Below are 21,119 nucleotides of genomic sequence, written 5' to 3'. Positions count from 1 at the left end.
GTGTGGGCCAGTCTGCTTTTTTTAGTGTTTCCCTATGCTTTTGGTTGTCTGTTCCCTCATCACCTGTGAGGTAGAATTTGCCTCCACTTTCCTGATAAGGAAACTATAGGTGAGAAAAGAGTATCTTGTCCCTATTGCAAAGGTGAAAGTTGATCAGACAATGACAGGAGGGAAGAACATTCCAGACAGAGGGAACTACTTGTGCACTGCCTTGTAGTGGAGGTGGCTGGAGGCGAAGCTAGTACATCAAGAAGCAGAAACAAGCTCCTTGTGGCTGAAGCAGAAGAGTCCTGTGTCACTAAGCTCTTCTTGTGCAAGAAGTACAAGAAGAGCTTAGTGGGACAGGTGGGGTCAGACGCCTTGAAAGCCATTTGGGACATGCCAAGGATTTTAGCCTTTATTGTGAAGTCAATGGGAATCCACTGGAGGATAAAAGGCAGGGAAGGGCATGATTTGATCTGTGTTACTGAAATAGTCTAGGAGAGAAAGGAGAACTTTGTCAGGATGGGGGCAGTGGAGATGGTGAAGGGGAAATGGATTTGAGAACTATTTAGATGAAATTACCAGAGTACCGGAATTACTCCACCGATGAAGAACGATGGAGTAAGAGATGTCAGGATGATTCCTAAATTTCTGGTTTATAACCATGTGCTTAAGGAAGCCCATCATTGAGAACAAGAAAAACCGGCAAAAAGCTATGTTTGGGGACAACGGAGGTGAATGATAATGAGTTTGGTCTTGAACGTGTGTGTTTGTGGAGGAACAACTGAGTAGAAATGTCACAAAGACAGCCTGAAATCCAGATCTGGATCTCAAAAAAGACTGAAATTTAGGTTAGACCCTCCTACCATGCATTTGCCTTCACCTAACACCTCCTTGTAACGATTTGGTTGTCTGACTACACTTTAGGAAACATGCTGCATAAAGGTTGGATCAACACGCTTAGAAAACAGGCTCATGTCTGCCTGGTTTACTTACTGTTAGATCTCAAGCACCAGGAACAGTACCTGCAAAAACGCACACTCCAGAAATATTTATTGAACTGAACTAAAGCCTCAAACCCTAAGTGATGTCCTAAACATCTGCTTGGGATCAGCTCCTCTCTCCCAGTTTGACTGTAGCCCACATTCCCTGATATCTCTGGCTCCAAACTCTTATCTCTGTGCCTGGCTTTTTCTACCTGCCCTTCCTAAACTGAGAGTTGGACCCCAGTGATTCCTTCGGGGATTTTGGAGTTGGTCTGTCTACAAGATTTAGCTTTCTATTGTCTTAGCTGAGGACTCTCCACTTAAAGAATTCCAGGGCTTAAGGCAAACTAGTGGTTGCCAGAGGGCAGGTGGGAGTGGGGTGGGAGGGGATAAGCAAAGTAGGTGAAGGAGATGCAGAGAGGCAAACTTGCAGTTATAAAATAAATAAGTCACAGAGATGAAAAGTACAGTATAGGGAATGTAATCAGTAATGTCATAATGACAGTAGTATGGTGACAGTTGGTGACTACCCTTACCGTGGTGAGCACACCTAATAACACTGTCTGTCAACTATACTTTAATAATGTTTTTTTTTAAGGGCCCCTGGGTGGCTCAGTCGGTTAAGCAGCCAACTTCCTCAGGTCATGATCTCACAGTCTGGGAGTTTGAGCCCCGAGTTGGGCTCTGTGCTGACAGCTCAGAGCCTGGAGCCTGTTTCAGATTCTGTGTCTCCCTCTCTCTGACCCTACCCTATTCATGCTCTGTCTCTCTCTGTCTCAAAAACAAATAAACGTTAAAAAAAATTTTTTAATAATTTTTTTTTTAAAGTGTAGGGTTTGGGGAAGAACCATAATGCTAAGTCTTGGAGGGTTGATGAGGTTCGGATAGGCAGGAAGTAGGGGATGCTTATGAATACAAGGCTCAGAAGTACTGTGGGAGGGAGCTAAATAGGGACAAGTTGACTAGGACAGAGAAATAGGAGAATAGCATGGCCAGTGAAGGCAGATGGTGAACTTTGAATATCAGATGGGAAGTTTGGGTTTGAAGGGACAGTAATGTGGCAGAACCATGGATTCCTAACAGGGGAATGACATAGAGCATGGTTTGAGGGAGATTAATCTGGCAGCAGCCTACAGGATTAATTGAAGAGATAAGAGATCAAAGGCGAAAGGCCCAGCTCAGAGACTGTTGCAGTAATGCAGGTGTTAAGAGATAAGAGACTTAACTAGACAGTGGAAGTGGAGAGTTTTGGAGATAAAGATAAATGGAGAGGACTTGGTGAATGATTGGCTGGAAGGCAATGGAAGATTCAAAAAGGACCCCCAGATTTCAAACCCTGATGGTACCTGAGAGACTAATGGGGCCCTTGACCCCCCCCACCCCCAAAAAAGTCTTTGTTTTCTATGGAGAAAAATGAAACTGGAGAAGTTAATGCTTGTGTTACTCGTCTCCTCGTTACAAAATTCACAGCAGCAATGACCTCTGAGAAAGGGAGCAACATACTGTAAATTGACTCTAAGATATTTCTCACTGGAGTCATGCACTCTCCAATAATGCCAGAAAGACAGGTTTGGTTCTGTTCGGCACTTCATCTAGCTGTTAGTCAAGCCAACCGACTAGTCTCTAAATTATTGCTCTTCAGTGAGCCTGTCGGTTTTATCTCTCCCCAAGCTGCAGAGATGAAAAAACTTTTTTACCTTTTCAGAAGTAAGTTTAAAGAGATCATTTTTCTTCCTGGTTTGCATTAAGTTTACCAATGAATAAGATGAAGAACAGAAAGGTAGAAGCAGAAATTCCCATTATATAAATTCATACACTTAATGTCTTCCTAGGATATAAATGGGAAATTTCATTAAAAGGTAGAATCCCACATTGTGGTTACTCCATCAATATTAAATAACAATAAAAATGACTCATTATTATGAAGAATTCATATAAATCAGCATTACTTTAGTCCATAAGAGTTCATATAGATAAAATTGTATCCCAATAGTATTATTATAATGATCTGACAAATTCAATTCCAGTGATCCACTGGTTTTGGTGCAATAAAATTTCCAGGCAGTAAATTTCACTGTAATAAATATTTTAGAGACCTTGTCAAATTGTATTCTATATAAGCTTGGAAATCCATAATTCTCATTTCATAGCAAAGTAAGATAATAATGGGAAATGCTTTCATTTCTTAAAATGTTATAAATGAACTAAATGATTGTGCTCTTTTGACTATTCATGAATTATTCAAAATGGCCTCAAAAAATGTACAAATGTATGTACAAGTGAGTTTGTCATTTTTTTTAACTTACAAAGAAAAAAATGCTCATCCAAATATAAAATAGAAATGTCAGTGATGAAAATGCTATGCTTCGGCTTCTTTTTAATATATTTTTTAAATTTTTTATTTATTTTTATATTTTTTAATTTTTATTTAATCTATTTTTTTTCAACGTTTTTATTTATTTTTGGGACAGAGAGAGACAGAGCATGAACCGGGGAGGGGCAGAGAGAGAGGGAGACACAGAATCGGAAACAGGCTCCAGGCTCTGAGCCATCAGCCCAGAGCCTGACGCGGGGCTCGAACTCACGGACCGCGAGATCGTGACCTGGCTGAAGTCGGATGCTTAACCGACTGCGCCACCCAGGCGCCCCTAATCTATTTTTTTAAATTTACACCCAAGTTAGCATATAGTGCAGCAATGATTTCAGGAGTAGATTCCTTAATGCCCTTTACCCATTTAGCCCATCCCCCCTCCCACACCTCCTCCAGTAACCCTCTGTTCTCCATATTTAAGAGTCTCTTAAGTTGTCCCCCTCCTTAAGTTGTCCCCTCCCTGTTTTTATATTATTTTTGCTTCCCTTCCTTTATGTTCATCTGTTTGGTCTCTTAAAGTCCTCATATGAGTGAAGTCATATATTTGTCTTTCTCTGACTAACTAATTTCACTTAGCATAATACCCTCTAGTTCCATCCATGTTGTTGCAAATGGCAAGATTTCATTCTTTTTGATTGCTGAGTAATACTCCATTGTATATATATACCACATCTTCTTTATCCATTCATCTGTCAGTGGACATTTGGGTTCTTTCCATACTTTGGCTATTGTTGATAGTGCTGCTATAAATATTGGGGTGCATGTGCCCTTTCGAAACAGCACACCTGTATCCTGTAGACAAATACCTAGTAGTGCAATTGCTGGGTCATAGGGTAGTTCTATTTTTAGTTTCTTGAGGAACCTCCATACTGTTTTCCAGAGTGGCTGCACCAGTTTGCATTCCCACCAGCAGTGCCAAAGAGATCCTCTTTCTCCATATCCTCGTCAACATCTGTTGTTGCCTGAGTTGTTAATGTTAGCCATTCTGACTGGTGAGGTGGTATCTCATTGGGGCTTTGATTTGTATTTCCCTGATGATGAGTGATGTTGCGTATTTTTTCATGTGTTGGTTGGCCATCTGGATGTCTTTGGAGATGTGTCTATTCATGTCTTTTGCCCATTTCTTCACTGGATTATTGGTTTTTTGGGTGTTGAGTTTGATAAATTCTTTATTAACCCTTTATCTCATATGTCGTTTGCAAATATCTTCTCCCATTCCGTCGGTTGCCTTTTAGTTTTGCTGATTGTTTCCTTCACTGTGCAGAAGGAGGTCCCAATAGTTCATTTTTGCTTTTGTTTTCCTTGCCTCCGGAGATGTGTTGAGTAGGAAGTTGCTGCGGCCAAGGTCAAAGAGGGTTTTCCCTGCCTTCTCTTCGAGGATTTTGATGGCTTCCTGTCTTACATTTAGGTCTTTCATCTATTTTAAGTTTATTTTTGCATACGGTGTCAGAATGTGGTCCAGGTTCATTCTTCTGCGTGTCGCTGTCCAGTTTTCCCAGCACCACTTGCTGAAGAGACTGTCTATTCCATTGAATATTCTTTCCTGCTTTGTCAAAGATTAGTTGGCCATACTTTTGTGGGTCCATTTTTGGGTTCTCTATTCTGTTCCATTGATCTGAGTGTCTGTTCTTGTGCCAGAAAATGCTACGCTTCGTAATTCTGTTCACTGGAAGAATCCCCAGGAACTATACTCTACCTGCAGCTGCAATATTCTTCACACCTTTGACTTCTTTTTTCTCAAGTCATCTATGTTAATAATTGACATCATTACAGTCATGTCAGATATGGAATTAGCCAAGATCTATGGCTTATCTTTTGACTAACGCTTTCTTCCTTGTAGTTAATGTCTTATCAAAGACATTCTCAAACAGAGATATAAGCCTGTGTGATACACTGGCAAGGTACCATATTTGAGATCTATGTAAAGGTCCTTTTTCTGGAAAAACAATAGCAAGAATGATCTCATAGCTTCTATAATCCATACAATAATGCCATTTATAAATCAAAAATTCCTTCCAGGAGTATGGAACAGATTGGCCAAATGTTTCTTTTGAAAGAGAAAACTTATAAAACTAAGGTTTTATACATGAAAATATTATGGAAAAAACTTTAGACAGAAGACAATAAAGTGAGTTGGGGTTTTTTTGGCCAGTGCCTGACATAAGTGATTTTTTTGCCTGTTACCTTCTAAGTCTTCATCACATAGGAAACACTGATATTATAGAACTGCATTCACAGGTAACATGCAGTTTTGTTTTATTTTTAGTTTACATAATACTGGATGACATTCATCCCTGCTCTTGCATGGTCTCCATCCGCTCAGTTGCCCAGAATGGAACATGGAGTCACAGTAGCTTTCTTGCCTCCCCCTGTGGCCACAGCTGACAAGTCACCACATTCTGTTGAGCCCACTTATTTAGCAATCCTCCCACCGGGCCTTCCTGTCCATCTCCATACTTCTTTCAGGCCCTCATCTTTTCTCACCCTCATGACTACAACTGCCTTGGTCACTTACTTTCCCACCAGTCCATCTGCACAGTGCTATCAGAGCGATCTTTCCACAGCACATGAGGTAGCCAGTCAGGAGACAGTATAGCTGCCCACCCCAGAGAAACATTTTGATGTAGATTCTGCAGATTATTTGGAAGACAGTGGGACATTGCTCATAGGTAGATAACCCAGAAATCTTCTGAAACTAGTTATCCAGACTCTAAGTGCTTACCTTGGACACTCAAGAGTATTGAAGCCAGTCAGGATCTGGATGATCCTGACAAGGTCCCACTGGTGAGGAGAGACAAATCCAGATCCACGAGGGACAGTCCCCTTGGCCAAGCAGTTTGCACAGCAGAATCCATTTGGTAGTTATGGAGTCCTCCAACCTCAAGCCCTCCCTCCAGAGAGGGAGTTATTGCAACATATGCCCCAAAGTCATGACAGAACCATTTCTCATCGGTTGTAGTTCTCTAAGTAACACTGCCCAGACTCATACTTGATGAAAATTATGTTCATGCACCAGATGATGTCCTCGTTTTCCTCAGCCATGTGAGCCTTGTGAGCCTTTTTGGACGTTTGCTGGCCTAACACAGAAGATGTGTGCATCTTCTTTTCTCTGTGTTGGGAGGGAACCTACAACTTTAATCCAAACATGCAGTGTAGCTACTGAATTTACATGTGAAGGATTATGGTGAGTGGAAAATCAGCAGTCCCGCCAGCCCATATGACCCCCCAAAATGTCAGTCTCCTTTAGAGAGATTTGAAATTACAAAGGATAAGTTAAAGAAACTTTTAGAGGAAGGGGAAGCACTTCCTAAATGTGAAGATTTTTCTCAAATAATAAATTTGTAGAGTGCTTCACTGTTTACAAAACACTTCCACATATGTTTTCTCTAATTCCCATGGCAATTCTGTGACCTGTTATGATTCTGCTTTACAGATATGAAAGTTGACCCTCAGAGAAATTAATCAGTGTGCCCCCAAATATCAAAATTAATAACTGACAGAGTCTTGACTCAATTTGTCTTAATTTTTCTAATTCAGTGCCCTTTCCAGTTTACCATATGTCTATTAAGTAACTAGTTGTTTGACATAAAAAGTAGCATAGGGGCACCTGGATGGCTCAGTTGGTTAAGCTTCAGACTGTTGATGTTGGCTCAGGTCATGATCTTGCAGTTTGTGAGTTCAAGCTCCACATCGGACTCTGCGCTGACAGTGTAGAGCCTGCTTGGTATTCTCTCTCCCCCTCTCTCTCTGCCCCTCCCCTGCTCATGCTGTCTCTCAAAAATAAATAAATAAAACTTTAAAAAAAAAAAAAGTAGTGTAAAATTTTATCTATCAGATTGCTATAAGTTATACGTAACATAAGGAGCATAAAATGGGTGCCGTTTCCCTTATAGTGATTACTTTTCTGAATGCATTTCAAGATCATAATTAAGAAGTTTTATTTGTCTGAAAGATAGTCAGGCCATTCCCATTGTTAAAGTGTTTGTTTGGCTACAGCTGTCTGCATCCAGGTTCTGTGCTACCTCTGTCACATTGCTGATAGATACTTAAGTGTCAAGATCATTGCTAGGAATTGTCTCTGAGAATGTGCTATCACATGTCACCACTTCTCCTCTGCCTTTGGAGTGAAGATGTTCTAGTCAGTAATGTATCAGGAACAACGATTGGCCCTTTGTGATTACACGTGCGCACATACACATGTGCATGCACACGCATGTAATTGTAATACTGAAGACCGAAAAATGAGGATAACTTCTATTAAGTCTAATTGCAGATACCTCTTAATTATTTGTTATGGAAGATATAAAAAGTAGCATTTTTCAGGATCAAAATTCACTGACAATGCAGTACTCCTTTTAACCAACTTTTGAGTAAGGTAAAATTTGAGTTCACCTCTTTTACTCTGAATGGTTTCCATGGTCATAAAACAAAAACACAAACTGTTAACCAGGCTCAAGTAATAATAATTTAAAATCCTTAAGGAGAATTACAATTTACGAAGCTTTGTCATACCCCTTCCTTCATCATAAAGCAATCTTATAAAATAGAGGGGTGTTACCCCCATTTTATGGGTGTGAAGGCTGAGATCTGTTGACTTGGCCATGATCACACAGCTACTATGTATATACTGCAGATCTAAGATTTCTCATCCCAAATTCAGATTCTAAGCTGCCTACACGCACACACACACACCCTTTATGATTTGCATGAAATGGAAATGATAATAAAGAAACACTTAAGGGGTAGGGCCCCTGGGTGGCTCAGCTGGTTGAGCATCTGACTTCAGCTCAGGTCATGATCTCATGGTTTGTGAGTTCGAGCCCCACATTGTGCTCTCTGCTCTCAGTACAGAGCCCGCTTCAGACTCTCTCGCTCTCGCTCTCTCTGCCCTTCCCCCCTTCTCAAAAATAAATAAACATTAAAAAAAAAAAAGAAACATTTAAAGGGTGCCTGGGTGGCTCAGTCAGTTGAATGCCCGACTTCAGCTCAGGTCAGGCGATGATCTCACAGTTCTTGAGTTTGAGCCCGACATCGGCTCGCTGCTGTCTGGGCAGAGCCCACTTCCGATCCTCTGACCCCGTCTCTCTCTGCCCCTCCCCCACTCACATTTTATCTCTCTGTCTCTCTGTCTCTCAAATACACATTCAAAAAGAGAAACACTTAAAAAGTGGAGCTATATAATGCAGTTGTTTTTGTTGCTCCTGACAATATCATAAAACCACATTTTTATGTGTGTTTTTGTGTTCTCTGTAGTGATGTTTTTCTTATACAGTACTACTTAAATATGACATTTTCCAAGCCTATGCATAGACCATGCCAGCTGCCCCAAAAGACCAGACTGACATAATATGAGCTCTTTGTTTACTCAGTGAATAGGCACAACTTGTGCCCTGCCAGCTGCTTGGCCCACAGTCTTAACCTTGTTCTGTGAGAAACACCTGTATGAGTGGCTGGATAATTAATTCCATACTCCAGCCTTAGGATCTTCTGTTAAGATTAAATCAGATAAAGCCTCTGACTGTGAACAATATACCACTCTCTGGATTAGGTTTGGACCACTGAGGCCAGGTGGACATGGACTTCAAAAACACTACATTCAGAGGGAGTGTGGTTTATTGGGAGCTTCTTACATGAAGAGACTATTGAGGCAGAGAAACGTTTTAGTGCTACGCTCAGGATACCTGAGTGTGGGGTCTGGGAGTATTAGTATGTGAAGTGTTAGGACTGGGCAGAATTGCCCCTGCCTTACTCAATTCATTAGGGATAGTAAATTGCTCTAAGATTACAGCATGGAGGCAGATTACATTCCTTTTTCGGGGGCGGAGTGGGGGGTGATTCATTAAAGACATTTATCTGGAGAAATGGGCTTATTGACATTGAAAACTGAGACCAAGGTCACTTCAAGTTCTAGCAGGAGCATTAACAGTAATTTAAATATCGAAGACAAGGCTGTGACTCAATGCTGAGAGAGCCTTTTCTGTAAAGGTATGTGGACGTTTGCATGAACCTTAAGATGACTCATCTTCAGGACTCTTGGAAGCCACTTGTTGATATCTAATGCATAAGCCACTGGCAATTATCAGACAATATGTCACCTAAAACGCGGAAGCTCACGTTATTTCAATAAAGTCTTCCTTCTTTAATCGTTACAAAGAGTTTACATACGTGCTTTGCTTCTGGTTAAATAAAAACAATCACTTCCTCACCCCTGACGAAAAGTATACCTTATTTGAACCTGGGCCAGACATGTCCTCACCGGAGCAAGGGGGAAGAGGCAGTGTTGAGTTTTCCTAAACATTTCTGGTTCCCCATTGATAGAACCTGGAGATATTTATTTGGAACCTGTGTTTCTGCTGCCTGCAGTAATTGTTGCCCTCCTGGAAATGTAATTATGAGTGGGCCGTGACACCGAACTCTTCAAATTCATTCCACGTGATCTGATCTCAGTTATTCTCAAAACTTGGTCCAGGGCCTTCTTGGTCCATCACTTGTTCCCATTCGGTCAGTAGAGGTAGGAGTTAGAGGACAAGTGAAGTGACTTATGTGACCAAAAGTGAGGAAGCCGCTTTCCAAAGAGATTAGCTCCCTACCACAGAGAATTCTCTGTTTCTAAATTGTTTAAATTTGGTTTGCAAGGGATTATTTCATGATCCTGGTGCGCTTCCTGCATCTGTTTAGTCTTAAATGCTTCCTAAAACATTTTTCAAAATCCATGCGTGATTTTCTAATCCTCCCTAATACATGGACTACTTAAAATGCAACTCCTCTTATTCTTTTTTTTAATCCTAGCTTTGGAAACAAATGTGTGAGCCTTAAGAATGGATGAGAAAAATGAGAGAGAGCCATCGGAAGCATTGCTGGGTGATGGTGGTTCTCTTGTTCGTGCACCTTACAGGAAATTTCAATTTCCAATAAGAAAAGTTCAGGCGTTGTCATCACAGCCTCTGTTTCTGTTGGGCAGGGGCGAAACAAATGCATTGCACTCCCTCTGCTGGCTCGGAAGCTGCAATCGCTCATTAACCAGATCTATATTTAGATGTAGTTCCCCATTAAAAAAAAAAAATGGTGTGTAGAAGAAAGAAGCAAAACCTGGGACAGCTGCTAATTTTACTATTCATTTAAAATGTCAGGAAAAACAAATATCTGCCCAATGCAAATGGTTAAATGAGCAAGAAAGCCAGCAGTTTTTAGGCTTTTCGGCATTGTACTAGGAAAAAAATAAAGGCTGCCTCTTCCCTCCCCAAGGCGTATCTCCAACAGCCTTTAAAAATTACTCCGTTCTTTTCCAATACTGAAATGATCTTTTCCCAGAGCTCAATGAGCAAATTAATAGAATAGTATGTTTCATATGTTTGAAACACTCCAGAGAAAGCAAAGGCACGGATTTGGCTCTGGGTGAGGGGGAAGAGAAAGGGTGTCTTTCTCCTGGTGTCAGAAAGGAAAACTAAAAGATCATCACACTGAAAGTCTATACCTCAGGGGAGGCCACTTTCGTGCCTGAAGGCATGTTACCCACAAGCCTGGAAGGGAATCATAGCTCCGTGGAATTTTATGGCCCAGCAGACCTAAGACGGCATGGTTGTACTCATGAGTGAGGACAGCCTACCAGGAGAGCAAGACGTTCCAGATGTCAGGGCATCCTGGGGGCCTGAGCCCTGCTTCACTTAGGTTCAACAGCATATTGAGAGTTTTCCTGCAAGGCAGATCTTCTGGCCCGGTTTTGCCCTCTTTACCTTCTTGCTTGCTTTCTTCCCTAGGCGTCTGGATGCTAACCACATCAGCTACGTCCCCCCGAGCTGTTTCAGTGGCCTGCATTCCTTGAGGCACTTGTGGCTGGATGACAACGCCCTGACAGAAATCCCTGTCCAGGCTTTCAGAAGTTTATCAGCACTGCAGGCCATGACTTTGGCCTTGAACAAAATACACCACATACCAGACTATGCCTTTGGAAACCTCTCCAGCTTGGTAGTTCTGTAAGTTTATTGATTCTCCCCCCCCCCCTTTATACTTTTTAACTTTGGCCTTCAAGTGCCAGTCTTTCAAACCTTGAATAGGGACATTTTCAGGGAGGAAAACCCCCTGAACCCCTCCCCAAAATGACTCACAAATGTTCTAATTGTATAAAAGAATTCAACAGCTTTTAGCAAGCACCTGCTAAGTGCCAAGCACTGCAAGGCAAAGATAAACTATTACCTGTGTCTTCGGGAAGCCGATGAATATTGTTCAGGCAATCCTCACGCTGTACAGTTAGTCCAGTGACTGAAGTTAATAAAAACTCCTTATTTCTGGTAATAGTTTATTATTCAGGTCAAACTGAAATATGCCTTTATTACTTAATATTTTTTGAACCCCTACCAGGGGGGAGAGAAGTAACAACAAACCATTGACAGAGAGCTGTGCGTTTGTGGGGCTTTCTTCCTGATGAGTCTACATTTCTTTAAGTAAACCAAAATGATTCTCGAGTAAGTTTGAAAAATAATCAGTCTTCTTTAAGAGTGTAGTGATATATAAAAACATTAAAAAAAATTTTTTTTAAAACCGACTTCAGCTCAGGGCATGATCTCACAGTCTGTGAGTTTGAGCCCCGCCTCCGGCTCTGTGCTGACACCTCAGAGCCTGGAGCCTGCTTCAGATTTTGTGTCTCCCTCTCTCTCTGCCCCTCCCCTGTTCATGCTCTGTCTCTCTCTGTCTCAAAAATAAATAAAACCATTAAAAAAATTTTTTTTAAGAGTGTAGCGATATGCCCCCGGTAATATAATGGTCCCTCAAGGCTGATAGAGGAAGACAGCAGCTGCTCAAAAGGCTGTAAGATCAGTGTGCTTAGGAACTGAAGAGGGCTTCTTCTGCCCTGTTTCTTCCCTTTGCTCCACACCCGCCCCCGGCCTGCCACTGCCTTCTATTATTCCAGTTTTCTTGATTACCCATCTCTCTTGTATTGTAGTACATCTTCCTTTGAGGGCTGGCCAGCTTCTTACCCCTTTCCGCATGTGTTGTATGTGGAAGATTGTCAGTAAATGTCACATGAAACCAACATATATTTATTAGAATAAAAATCTTAGTCTAAGAGGATAAGAAGTTTGGGGTGATATTAACAAATTTCTATACGGACTCTCACATATAAAGATGATGCTACCGACCCACCAGAGGCTGGGTATGTGCTTTAATTTTTTCCTCCCCCTGAGGGAATGGGTTTACAAGAGATCCACCCATTCTTTTTCACCCCATTCTCCTTAAGCCCATTTTCCAAAAAGCCCTTTGGGACTTGGTCCAGTTTTCAGTTATGTACACAGCTGCTCTCACTGGCCCTGACTTAACTGACTTACCATTGAGCCAAAGATGATAATTGTACACACTAATACTGCATCGAGATAACTAATCTCCCTGGGCAGCCAAAAAAAATCTGATCGCCATTCTCTGTGGCTAAAATTGTTGTTGCCTGTTAACCTGTGGCCCCACCCTGGGAATGTAGACATTATAAGCCAGGAGCTTTGCTAGAAAATATGCTTCAAACGCTTCCTTCCATCCTTCATTTGCCAAAGATGGTCAGAATCTCTGCTTAACATCCTACATCCCAAAGCCGTGTTAACAACCTGAACTTCCTTTTATCAGCATGTTGCCCATAGTATTATACACTCCCTGATATCTCAAACCCAAAAGATAAAACTGTCATTGCCTATTAAATTCTCGGGTATATAATCATCTATGGTAAGAGCGGATGGGTCATATAGACCTTTTAAAAAAAACAACAAAGTTAAACAAAGCATTTCTTATATATAATTAGTGCGTTCTTTACTCTAAGTTTCTTTGGATTTAATCAATCTGAATGCTGTGCCTAAGTTTTCCTGTGCAGCATGCCTTCCTGACTGTGTCTGTAATGTTCTTCTGCAGGCATCTCCATAATAATAGAATTCACTCCCTGGGAAAGAAATGCTTTGATGGGCTCCACAGCCTAGAGACTTTGTGAGTTGACCTTTTATTTGTTTCCCTTTTTTCAGTGTTTTCATGAGTATTCTGAAGGAATCAAAATAGCCTTAAAGTCAAACTTGCTGTTTGGTTTGGTTAATTGCCTGAGCTTTAAACAGATATTTACGGCAGCTTTATCTTACACACACACACACACACACACACACACACACACACGCACACACTCACACACACACACAGAGCTAAGCTATAAAACTGATATTTTATTTTAATCTAACAAGAGTGGTAAATGAGTTAGAATCATTATAAACTAAATGAGATGTTCTCTACTGAGCAGTGACTGTTTGCTTAGGAATGTGTACTCTGTGTCAAGTCACTCCGGCTCACTATTCATGAGTCTAGCCTGCACTGCCTGCTCCCCCACCCCACTGCCCCCAATGAGAGGACACCAACCAGGCAAATGCCAGGACTCTCTAATCTGAGATGAACAGGCGTCTCATTAACAAACCACAAAGGTTCACACTAAAGCAATTCAAAAAACTAAAAAATAATAACAGCTACCATTTCTTGGGCATATCTATAACCAAATATTGCACTGCGTGTTGGCAGACATTGTTTCATTTAACAGCCATCTGAGGAGAGCAGCCATCACTGTCCCACTTTCCGCTCTAGTCAGGTTAAGTTATTTTACGAACATGACATATCTAGTCAGTAGCATAGCTGGGATTTGCTTCTTCCCTAGTTTGAGTCTGAAGTCCATGCTTACCAGTATACACTGCTTCCAAAGAATAGGTCAAAAGTTCAGTTCTGAATTGGTACCTATAATAAAAATAGAGTCCAGCCAGCTGACCGCCAAGAGCCTTTCCCAGAGGCACGGTGAGAAGAATTCTCATTGACCTCACCAGGCTCCAGCCGTTTCCCAGGGGAAGAGCTGCTCCTCATTGCCCTAGCTGAGTGAGAGAGGTATAATGAGGGTAAGGTGACAGGCAGTGAGGGTCCTGAGTGTTCTGGAAGAAAGGGCATGCTTCCATTTGTGCCCCCTCTCACTCCCATATTTTTAATATTCAAATACAGTAAGTCACACAGGGCCTGAATCTACAATGTTGGCTCTTACCCAAGAGATACCAAAGACCATCTCTTCTGTGGCCTTGGAGCCCATTATTTATTTGAATACAGAGCTTAGCATTCGTACATGGTCGGTTTAGCTTCGAACCAGGTCTGGGTCTGGTGATTTCCTGAGGGACCATCTGTTGTTAGTGGTCTTCTCCAGGTCAATGAGTGCTCACGCTCTCTTTCCAGGGTTACTTAAATCACCCTGTGCCTCCTCTTAGAAGAGAGGAACCATCCTCATAAGGAGATGCCAAAGATGAACTTATCCAGAACTTTGAAGTCAATTTCATGGCATAAGCAAGCCATTCCCATGAGCTGCTTGGTAAAATTAGAACTTCTCCCTTATCCACACAGGGCTGGGCATGATATCTTAGCAATGCAAAGCACCTTCCAGTCCTTTCCAACAGAGGAGGAACAAAAAACAGTATTGGCTTTGAAGGGTGTTTCCATAAATAGTGTCTCCTTTTTTTTCCCCCCAAGTTTGAGATGAAGACCTTGGATTTCATGTAAAGAGTAAAGCATTTCTGGGCAAATTCATATGAGTCTCATTCTCCCCCTCCCCTCCCCTCCCCTCCCCTTGCCCAGGGCTACAGAGGATCAGTAAATTGGTTACTCTCAACCTCTTCCTTTCCCTCACTAGAAACCCAAGTAATTTATAAGGACCCAGTCCTCGTTTAATCAAAACAGAGCATCTGGAGAGATTTACAAACAGGAAGAAAATTTATGTCCACAAAAGACACCAGTTTCCTGCCTGCAGTATAGCTTAAGGATGGTTTGTGCCAGACAAGTAGGAATCCTGATTCATGTTTAACTCGGTCAAATTATCTCTCTTAAAATTAAAAAGCAATTCTTCTCCATAGAGGAAGATCTAACCACATCTGATTGCCTGACCAAAAGGTTTTTCTGCGTCATCTGGGAAATCTGACATTCCCAGAGACTAGGAGGCAATTACTTTTTCATACGAAGTTGTAGACATAAGGTGGAGTAAGTCTATAAAGCGCTTGTGAGTAATGGAATTGAAAAGCCATTTGTGTCATAACAGATCGAGAAATTAATGTTTCAAAATTGTTTGGCCATTCCATCTCTGTGCCTGAAGGATAACATAGAGCTCTGCCTCACAGACCAGGAAAATATACTTCTGATCTGAATCATTATTTGTGACCCTGAAGAAACTCTAGACCCGATGCCCTTCCTGAGAGTACCCAGTACCACATAAACCTCTCCAGAAGCAGGCTATCATCCTGGACCTCAGCCTGGGAGAGACATATGGACTCATCAGGAGTCAGGGACAAAGCAGCTCTCCAAGATGCCCTCTCAGGCGAGACTCTGAAACGCAGGGGGGTAGGTCAGAGGGTGTAGGTGGGAACAAGAAAGGAGATGTGATTCAGGAGCTAGGACGAGAGCACACACAAGCGGGCAGCTTGGTGAGCCGGGTTCAGGTGAACGGCTACATCAGCAAGCAGCCAACACCTGGCGAAACGTCCCTCTTACTTGAACGTTAACACTGTCATCTGTCCCTCCCTTTTTTTAAATGCCTCTGTGCCACTGAGACTTGACTCTGAAATGTCTCATGATCAGTGTGATGACCAATTTTAATGCACATACTGGTCAGCAAGCCAAGAAAATCTCTTTCCATAAAGAGAAGGAATGAGAATTTTTATCAGTGATCCTGCCCCATTGGACGGCATGTTAACTTTCTCTGTATAAGTAGTATATTCGAATTTTTAAATGAGAAACTGAAAATACTATTTACTTATTTTCAGAGATTTAAATTATAATAATCTTGATGAATTTCCCACTGCCATCAGGACACTCTCCAACCTTAAAGAACTGTAAGTATTTAGGACAGATTTAATGGGAGAATTCTATTCTTTGTGAATTCACTTTAAAATATGTTTGATTATTGTACATAGGGTGACTGACTAGAAGATTTTTAAAAGTTTGTATAGGGGCACCTAGGTGGCTCAGTCAGTTAAGCATCTGGCTCTTGATATCAGCTCAGGTAGTGATCTTGCAGTCTTGAGATCAAGCCCCAAGTTGGGCTCCATGCTGAGTGTGGAGCCTGCTTAGGATTTTCTCTCTCCCGCTCTCTTTCTGCCCCTCCCCCACTCTCTCTCTCTCTCTCTCTCTCTCTCTCTCTCAAAATAAATAAATAAACATTTAAACAAATAATGTATAAATAATGGTTAAGTAAACCTGTAATATATTTTAATTTATTCTATCATTAGATAGTCTTTTTTAAATTTATAATGGATTTCTCTAATATGTGTATATTAAAAAATATATACATAGTTCTCTAAATCATACTCTTTTCCTAAGCTATATTTCCCCAACATTTATATACTTCATAGATTTATAGAAAATTGCTATGGAATTCAATTATTTGCCAAGCATTTTGAAAAACTTACTTCTCTAGGCTGCATAAGTCTAGGACTAGAGAAATCAAATGCATGTGCCTAGTACTATGCTAGATGCTTTCACATACATTATTTCATATTCTTTAAATACTCTGTGAGTCATATTTAATTTTTAAAAACCTACAATTTTACTAAGGTAAAGCTAACTTTCAGCTCCTAGGTTGCATATATTGTCTTTTATATACTAAAATTTAATTGCCTTTTCTTTGTACCTAAAAATATGAATAATGTATGAAAGGAATGTTCCAATATTTGGAAAGAAAAATAAACATAGAGCCTATCCTCTTGGCTGAGAGAAATAAGACACACAGCTAAAGGAGGCAGACAACAGGGCTTGTTTGTAAGAAAAAGCCTTTAGGAGGGGGTTCTCCCTCAGGAACCCCACGTGTGGCTGTACCGGGAAGTCATCGTGGTCTCTGCTTAGGCAACCCAAAGACTGTCACTCACCTAACCAGCCACCGGCCCACATGAGACCCAGAGATCATTGACTCTGCCCCTCTGCCATTCAGACAACATTAGCACCGACAGAGGAGAGTCAATTTGTTATTACACACTCACTGAGCACCTTCCCTCAGCTCAGGAAATTTTGCCCTCATAAGGAGATTACTTAAATCTCTGCTTCACAGCAGCTTAAGTCAATTTTCTCTTCTCCTAGCTTCAAATGGGGTCAGAAGGAGTGATCATAATCCCCTCTCCAAAGATGGTTCCCTCTCTCTCAAGTTGTTATACAATGGTGCTCTATTGGATATTAACAGATGGAATTTCTTTTTATAACATTAGATTGTAAGTTTCCATAAAGCACAACTATTATTTTCAGATTCTTTATTCCTCTTTCAAGATAAGAGTTCGTGATTTCTTTTTCTCCTAAAGAGCACATAAGCTTCAAAATGCATAGAGGAATTTAACTGTATCCTCTAGTTACCAAAGAGGTTGATTATTGCCACAGGAAGGGGGGGGGTACCATTACATAATTTTACCCTACACGTTATTTTCTAAAAAAAAAATTTTCCTCTCTTTCTAGAGGATTTCACAGCAACAATATCAAGTCAATACCTGAGAAAGCATTTGTAGGCAATCCTTCTCTTATTACAATGTAAGTGGCCATAGTTCTTTTTGATTTTTCCATCCTGAAATATAATACATAATGCACTGTTAAATATAATACAATGAGTGTCCTATATTTTCCCAAGTTTGGTCTTTGTCAGTGTAAGAATCTATACAGAGAAGTGTATGGAGAGATGTTTTGTCAGGTTTTAGCTGAATGCTAAAATAACATCAAAGATTCTTTTTTCTATACCTTACAAGTGTGCATTGCATTATGCTTCGTATCTTCAGATGCCTTGTCTCACTTCACAAAAATCTTGTGAAATAGTTTTGCTTATCTCTATTTTCTAAGGAATAAAACTCATTTTCAGAGTATCAATGTCAAGGTCACCTAGTCATTCAGAACTTAAATCCAAGTATACTCGAAATATAAATTATTACATACAAATGGGAGTCCTTTACAGCAATAGACTCCATTGATGGTGGGGGTTTGGGGCATACTGGCTTATGCTAGGTTTCTATATCGATTTGTTACCAAGCCCAAGCATTGAGTCACATTTATAGAATTACAAGCTAGGTTGTAATTCTAGAAAGATGTGTATATTCTTAAAAGGTGTATTGGGGATTTATATGCCATCAAAGCATAAAATAGACTTACAACTACAGCGTATAATTAATTGGTTATATGTTCACATTTTAGCAGAGACAGAAAACTGATCATCTGTAGACATACAGGAAGATGAAAATAGGCATTAGGATTGTTCTTTGTTAAAGACCCCTGGCAGATTTGGGGCGTAGTACTGGCCTGAGGTCTGCAGGAGGGGTCTTGGATATGCAGGAGGAGAGTAAGGACAACTGTTGAACCTGACTCTAGGGGCATTTCTTGGTAGATATTCATCCTGTGCCAACTTAAGAGGCTTTTTGGAACCGGGTAGCATCTGTCACCAATGAGCTGGAATCCCAATTAGCCCTGACAGCTGAAAAAAAAAAAAAAAATACCATTCATCGTTTCTGAAATATGTTGACAGTATGTTGGCAAACTAAGGGTTTTAAAGTCTATTGCCAATAAACATTAAGCCTCATTAGAGAGTATTTACATATTAAGAGTTGGCAAATTGCATTGCCTTTGCTTCTTTTTCCTTGCAGCCACAAGCCTGCGTTTGTTTTTTTAATCGCTCTTTTGATATGCTAATACCACTTGAGAAAGGACTTGAAGCCCCCAAAATTTATTAGTGCTTCTATCCAGTATTTTATGGTATTCACTGTTTTCTCCCTGAAACTCTCCTCTCCTTGCTTCTGCCTCTATCTCTTGCCACTGCCACCCCATCAAGGATCCCCAGCTCCCACTCTGTGTGAACGCTTCCCTTGTCCCATTGGCTACCCAGTCCCCATGTCTACCTCTATGGTCCCCGTCCTCCGTGTGACTTCTTTTCATGCCCACTGCCCCCAGCCTCTGCCAGCCACCACCTCGACATTCTTGCCACCCTCCCTGCCTCTACCGCTAACAGACCTGTCACCCTGAAGCACAGCATCCGTCACTCTCTTGCTGTGAAACATACAGAGATTCAGGATTGTCTATCATGAGTCTCCTGACCAGCTCCCCAAAGCTCTCCTCAATTACCATATGCCATAACCCAGATGGACTAAGCTATCCTCATAGAACAAAACTCTTTATTTCCTTTGCTCCTATGATTCCATCCCCTCACAATGCTTATTGAAATTCTGTCTTCCTGGGCCCATTTCCAATGATATTCCATTAAGTTTTTCTTGATCTCACAAGAAAACTCCCTCCTAAGAACCCTTTAACTCCTTATTTGTATTTGTGATACTTAGGTACACAAGCATGTGTATTCATATCTGCCCAGGATACATACATACACACGTGTGAACACAATTACATACATACAAGCATATCGTCTAGATAAGGGACAGTGTAATATTATGATGAAAACTCCATTTTTAATCATAAGACCTTCCAGCTCTAGCTCTTTCTCTTACCGATTGTCTAACCCAACAGAAGAAGTTGGAGGGTAAGAGGACAGAAGGGGACTTAGGTTGGTTGGGTGACAATTCTATCCCAGGTACTATACCAGATGTCACACAAGCATTAGCTCTTTCAATTTTTACACAAACCCTACAACTAAGATTTATTATTCCAGCTTAACAAATTAGGAAAGTAAAGCTCTGGGAAGTAATGTACTTGCCAAAGTATCTGAGCTTTAGTTTCCTCCTCCAAAAATGAGATAAATAATATCTAAGTATCTGTGCTATGGATCTCATAAAGCTGTTGAGTAGACCAACTGAGCTATACACGTGAAAGTACTTTATCAACCAGGACGTGGGATGCTGCTACTTATTTGTTCTGTCCCAACTGATTCCAAGCTTCTTTAGGGCAGGGACATTTTACCCGTCTGCAAACTCCCAGAATCTAGCGTAATGTCAAGCACATAGTAGATACTTAATTACGGCTTCCCTAATGAATCAGTCTCTAAATTCCCACAGTACCGACCCTCATACTTTGAGCACAGTAGACACCAATATATATTAGTTGAATTTCATTGAAGTAGGATGTGTCAACTGAGAACTTTTTGTAGGGCTCCATTGACCAGACAATTCAAATACCATTACATTGAAAACATCTGTAGGACAGCCTGGGTGGCTCGGTTGGTTCAGTGTCTGACTCTTGATTTTGGCTCAGGTCATGATCTCACAGTTCATGGGATCAAGCCCCACGTCAGGCTCTGTGCTGACAGCGCGGAGCTTGCTTGGGGTTTTCTCTCTCCCTCTCTCTCTGCACCTTCCCCACTCATGCTCTTTTCTCTCTCCCAAAATAAATAAGTAAACATTTTTTTTAATCTGTAAAACAAAATATCATTTAAGTTCTAATAATGTCTTACCTTTAAAAACAGTCATGACTTTTTTTTAAAAACTAAATGTCACCAAAAAAAGCAGAGTAGCAAATTTTCTCTCAAATAATTTGAGGAGTCCTTCTTGTATGTTATGATAAGATTTGACTAACTTTCATATAAATATATGTACTGCACCTTTGTTTATTTAATGATATGACTGGCAACCCCTTGAATTACCTTCTTGCCACTTGATGAATGGTCCACGGATGTTGGAGGAAGAGGAAGATTTTTAAGTATACCTATAGTCTGCTCACTTGCTTTTCTCCTTAGTAACTATCACTCATGTCTACCTTATTATCAGAAATTTTCATTTTTATATAGTATGGATTTCTTACCCAAAGCCTCCTCATGTGAGTTAAAACATTTTTGAGGTTTG

General features: G+C 40.8%; 1 protein-coding gene across 3 annotated transcripts in view; it reads left to right on the top strand.

Annotated features, from left to right (window-relative positions):
* The window catches only part of LGR5 (leucine rich repeat containing G protein-coupled receptor 5), a 132,637-nt gene that overhangs the window by 93,385 nt on the left and 18,133 nt on the right, over nucleotides 1-21,119 (top strand). For 2 of the 3 annotated variants that reach the window (XM_086712815.1, XM_086712814.1), the window contains 4 exons: nucleotides 11,097-11,312; nucleotides 13,228-13,299; nucleotides 16,137-16,205; nucleotides 17,812-17,883. In XM_086712815.1, coding sequence (XP_086568941.1) covers nucleotides 11,097-11,312; nucleotides 13,228-13,299; nucleotides 16,137-16,205; nucleotides 17,812-17,883 — 429 coding nt within the window. The remainder of the gene's footprint in view (nucleotides 1-11,096; nucleotides 11,313-13,227; nucleotides 13,300-16,136; nucleotides 16,206-17,811; nucleotides 17,884-21,119) is intronic. The other variant, XM_086712816.1, reaches the window with a different exon arrangement.

The sequence above is a fragment of the Puma concolor genome, chromosome B4 (genome assembly GCF_028749965.1).
Source record: "Puma concolor isolate L17-30 chromosome B4, mPumCon1.1.hap2, whole genome shotgun sequence".
Classification (NCBI taxonomy): domain Eukaryota; kingdom Metazoa; phylum Chordata; class Mammalia; order Carnivora; family Felidae; genus Puma; species Puma concolor.
The sequence above is the reverse complement of the archived record's forward strand: the minus strand, read 5'-3'. Positions and strand labels throughout refer to the sequence as shown.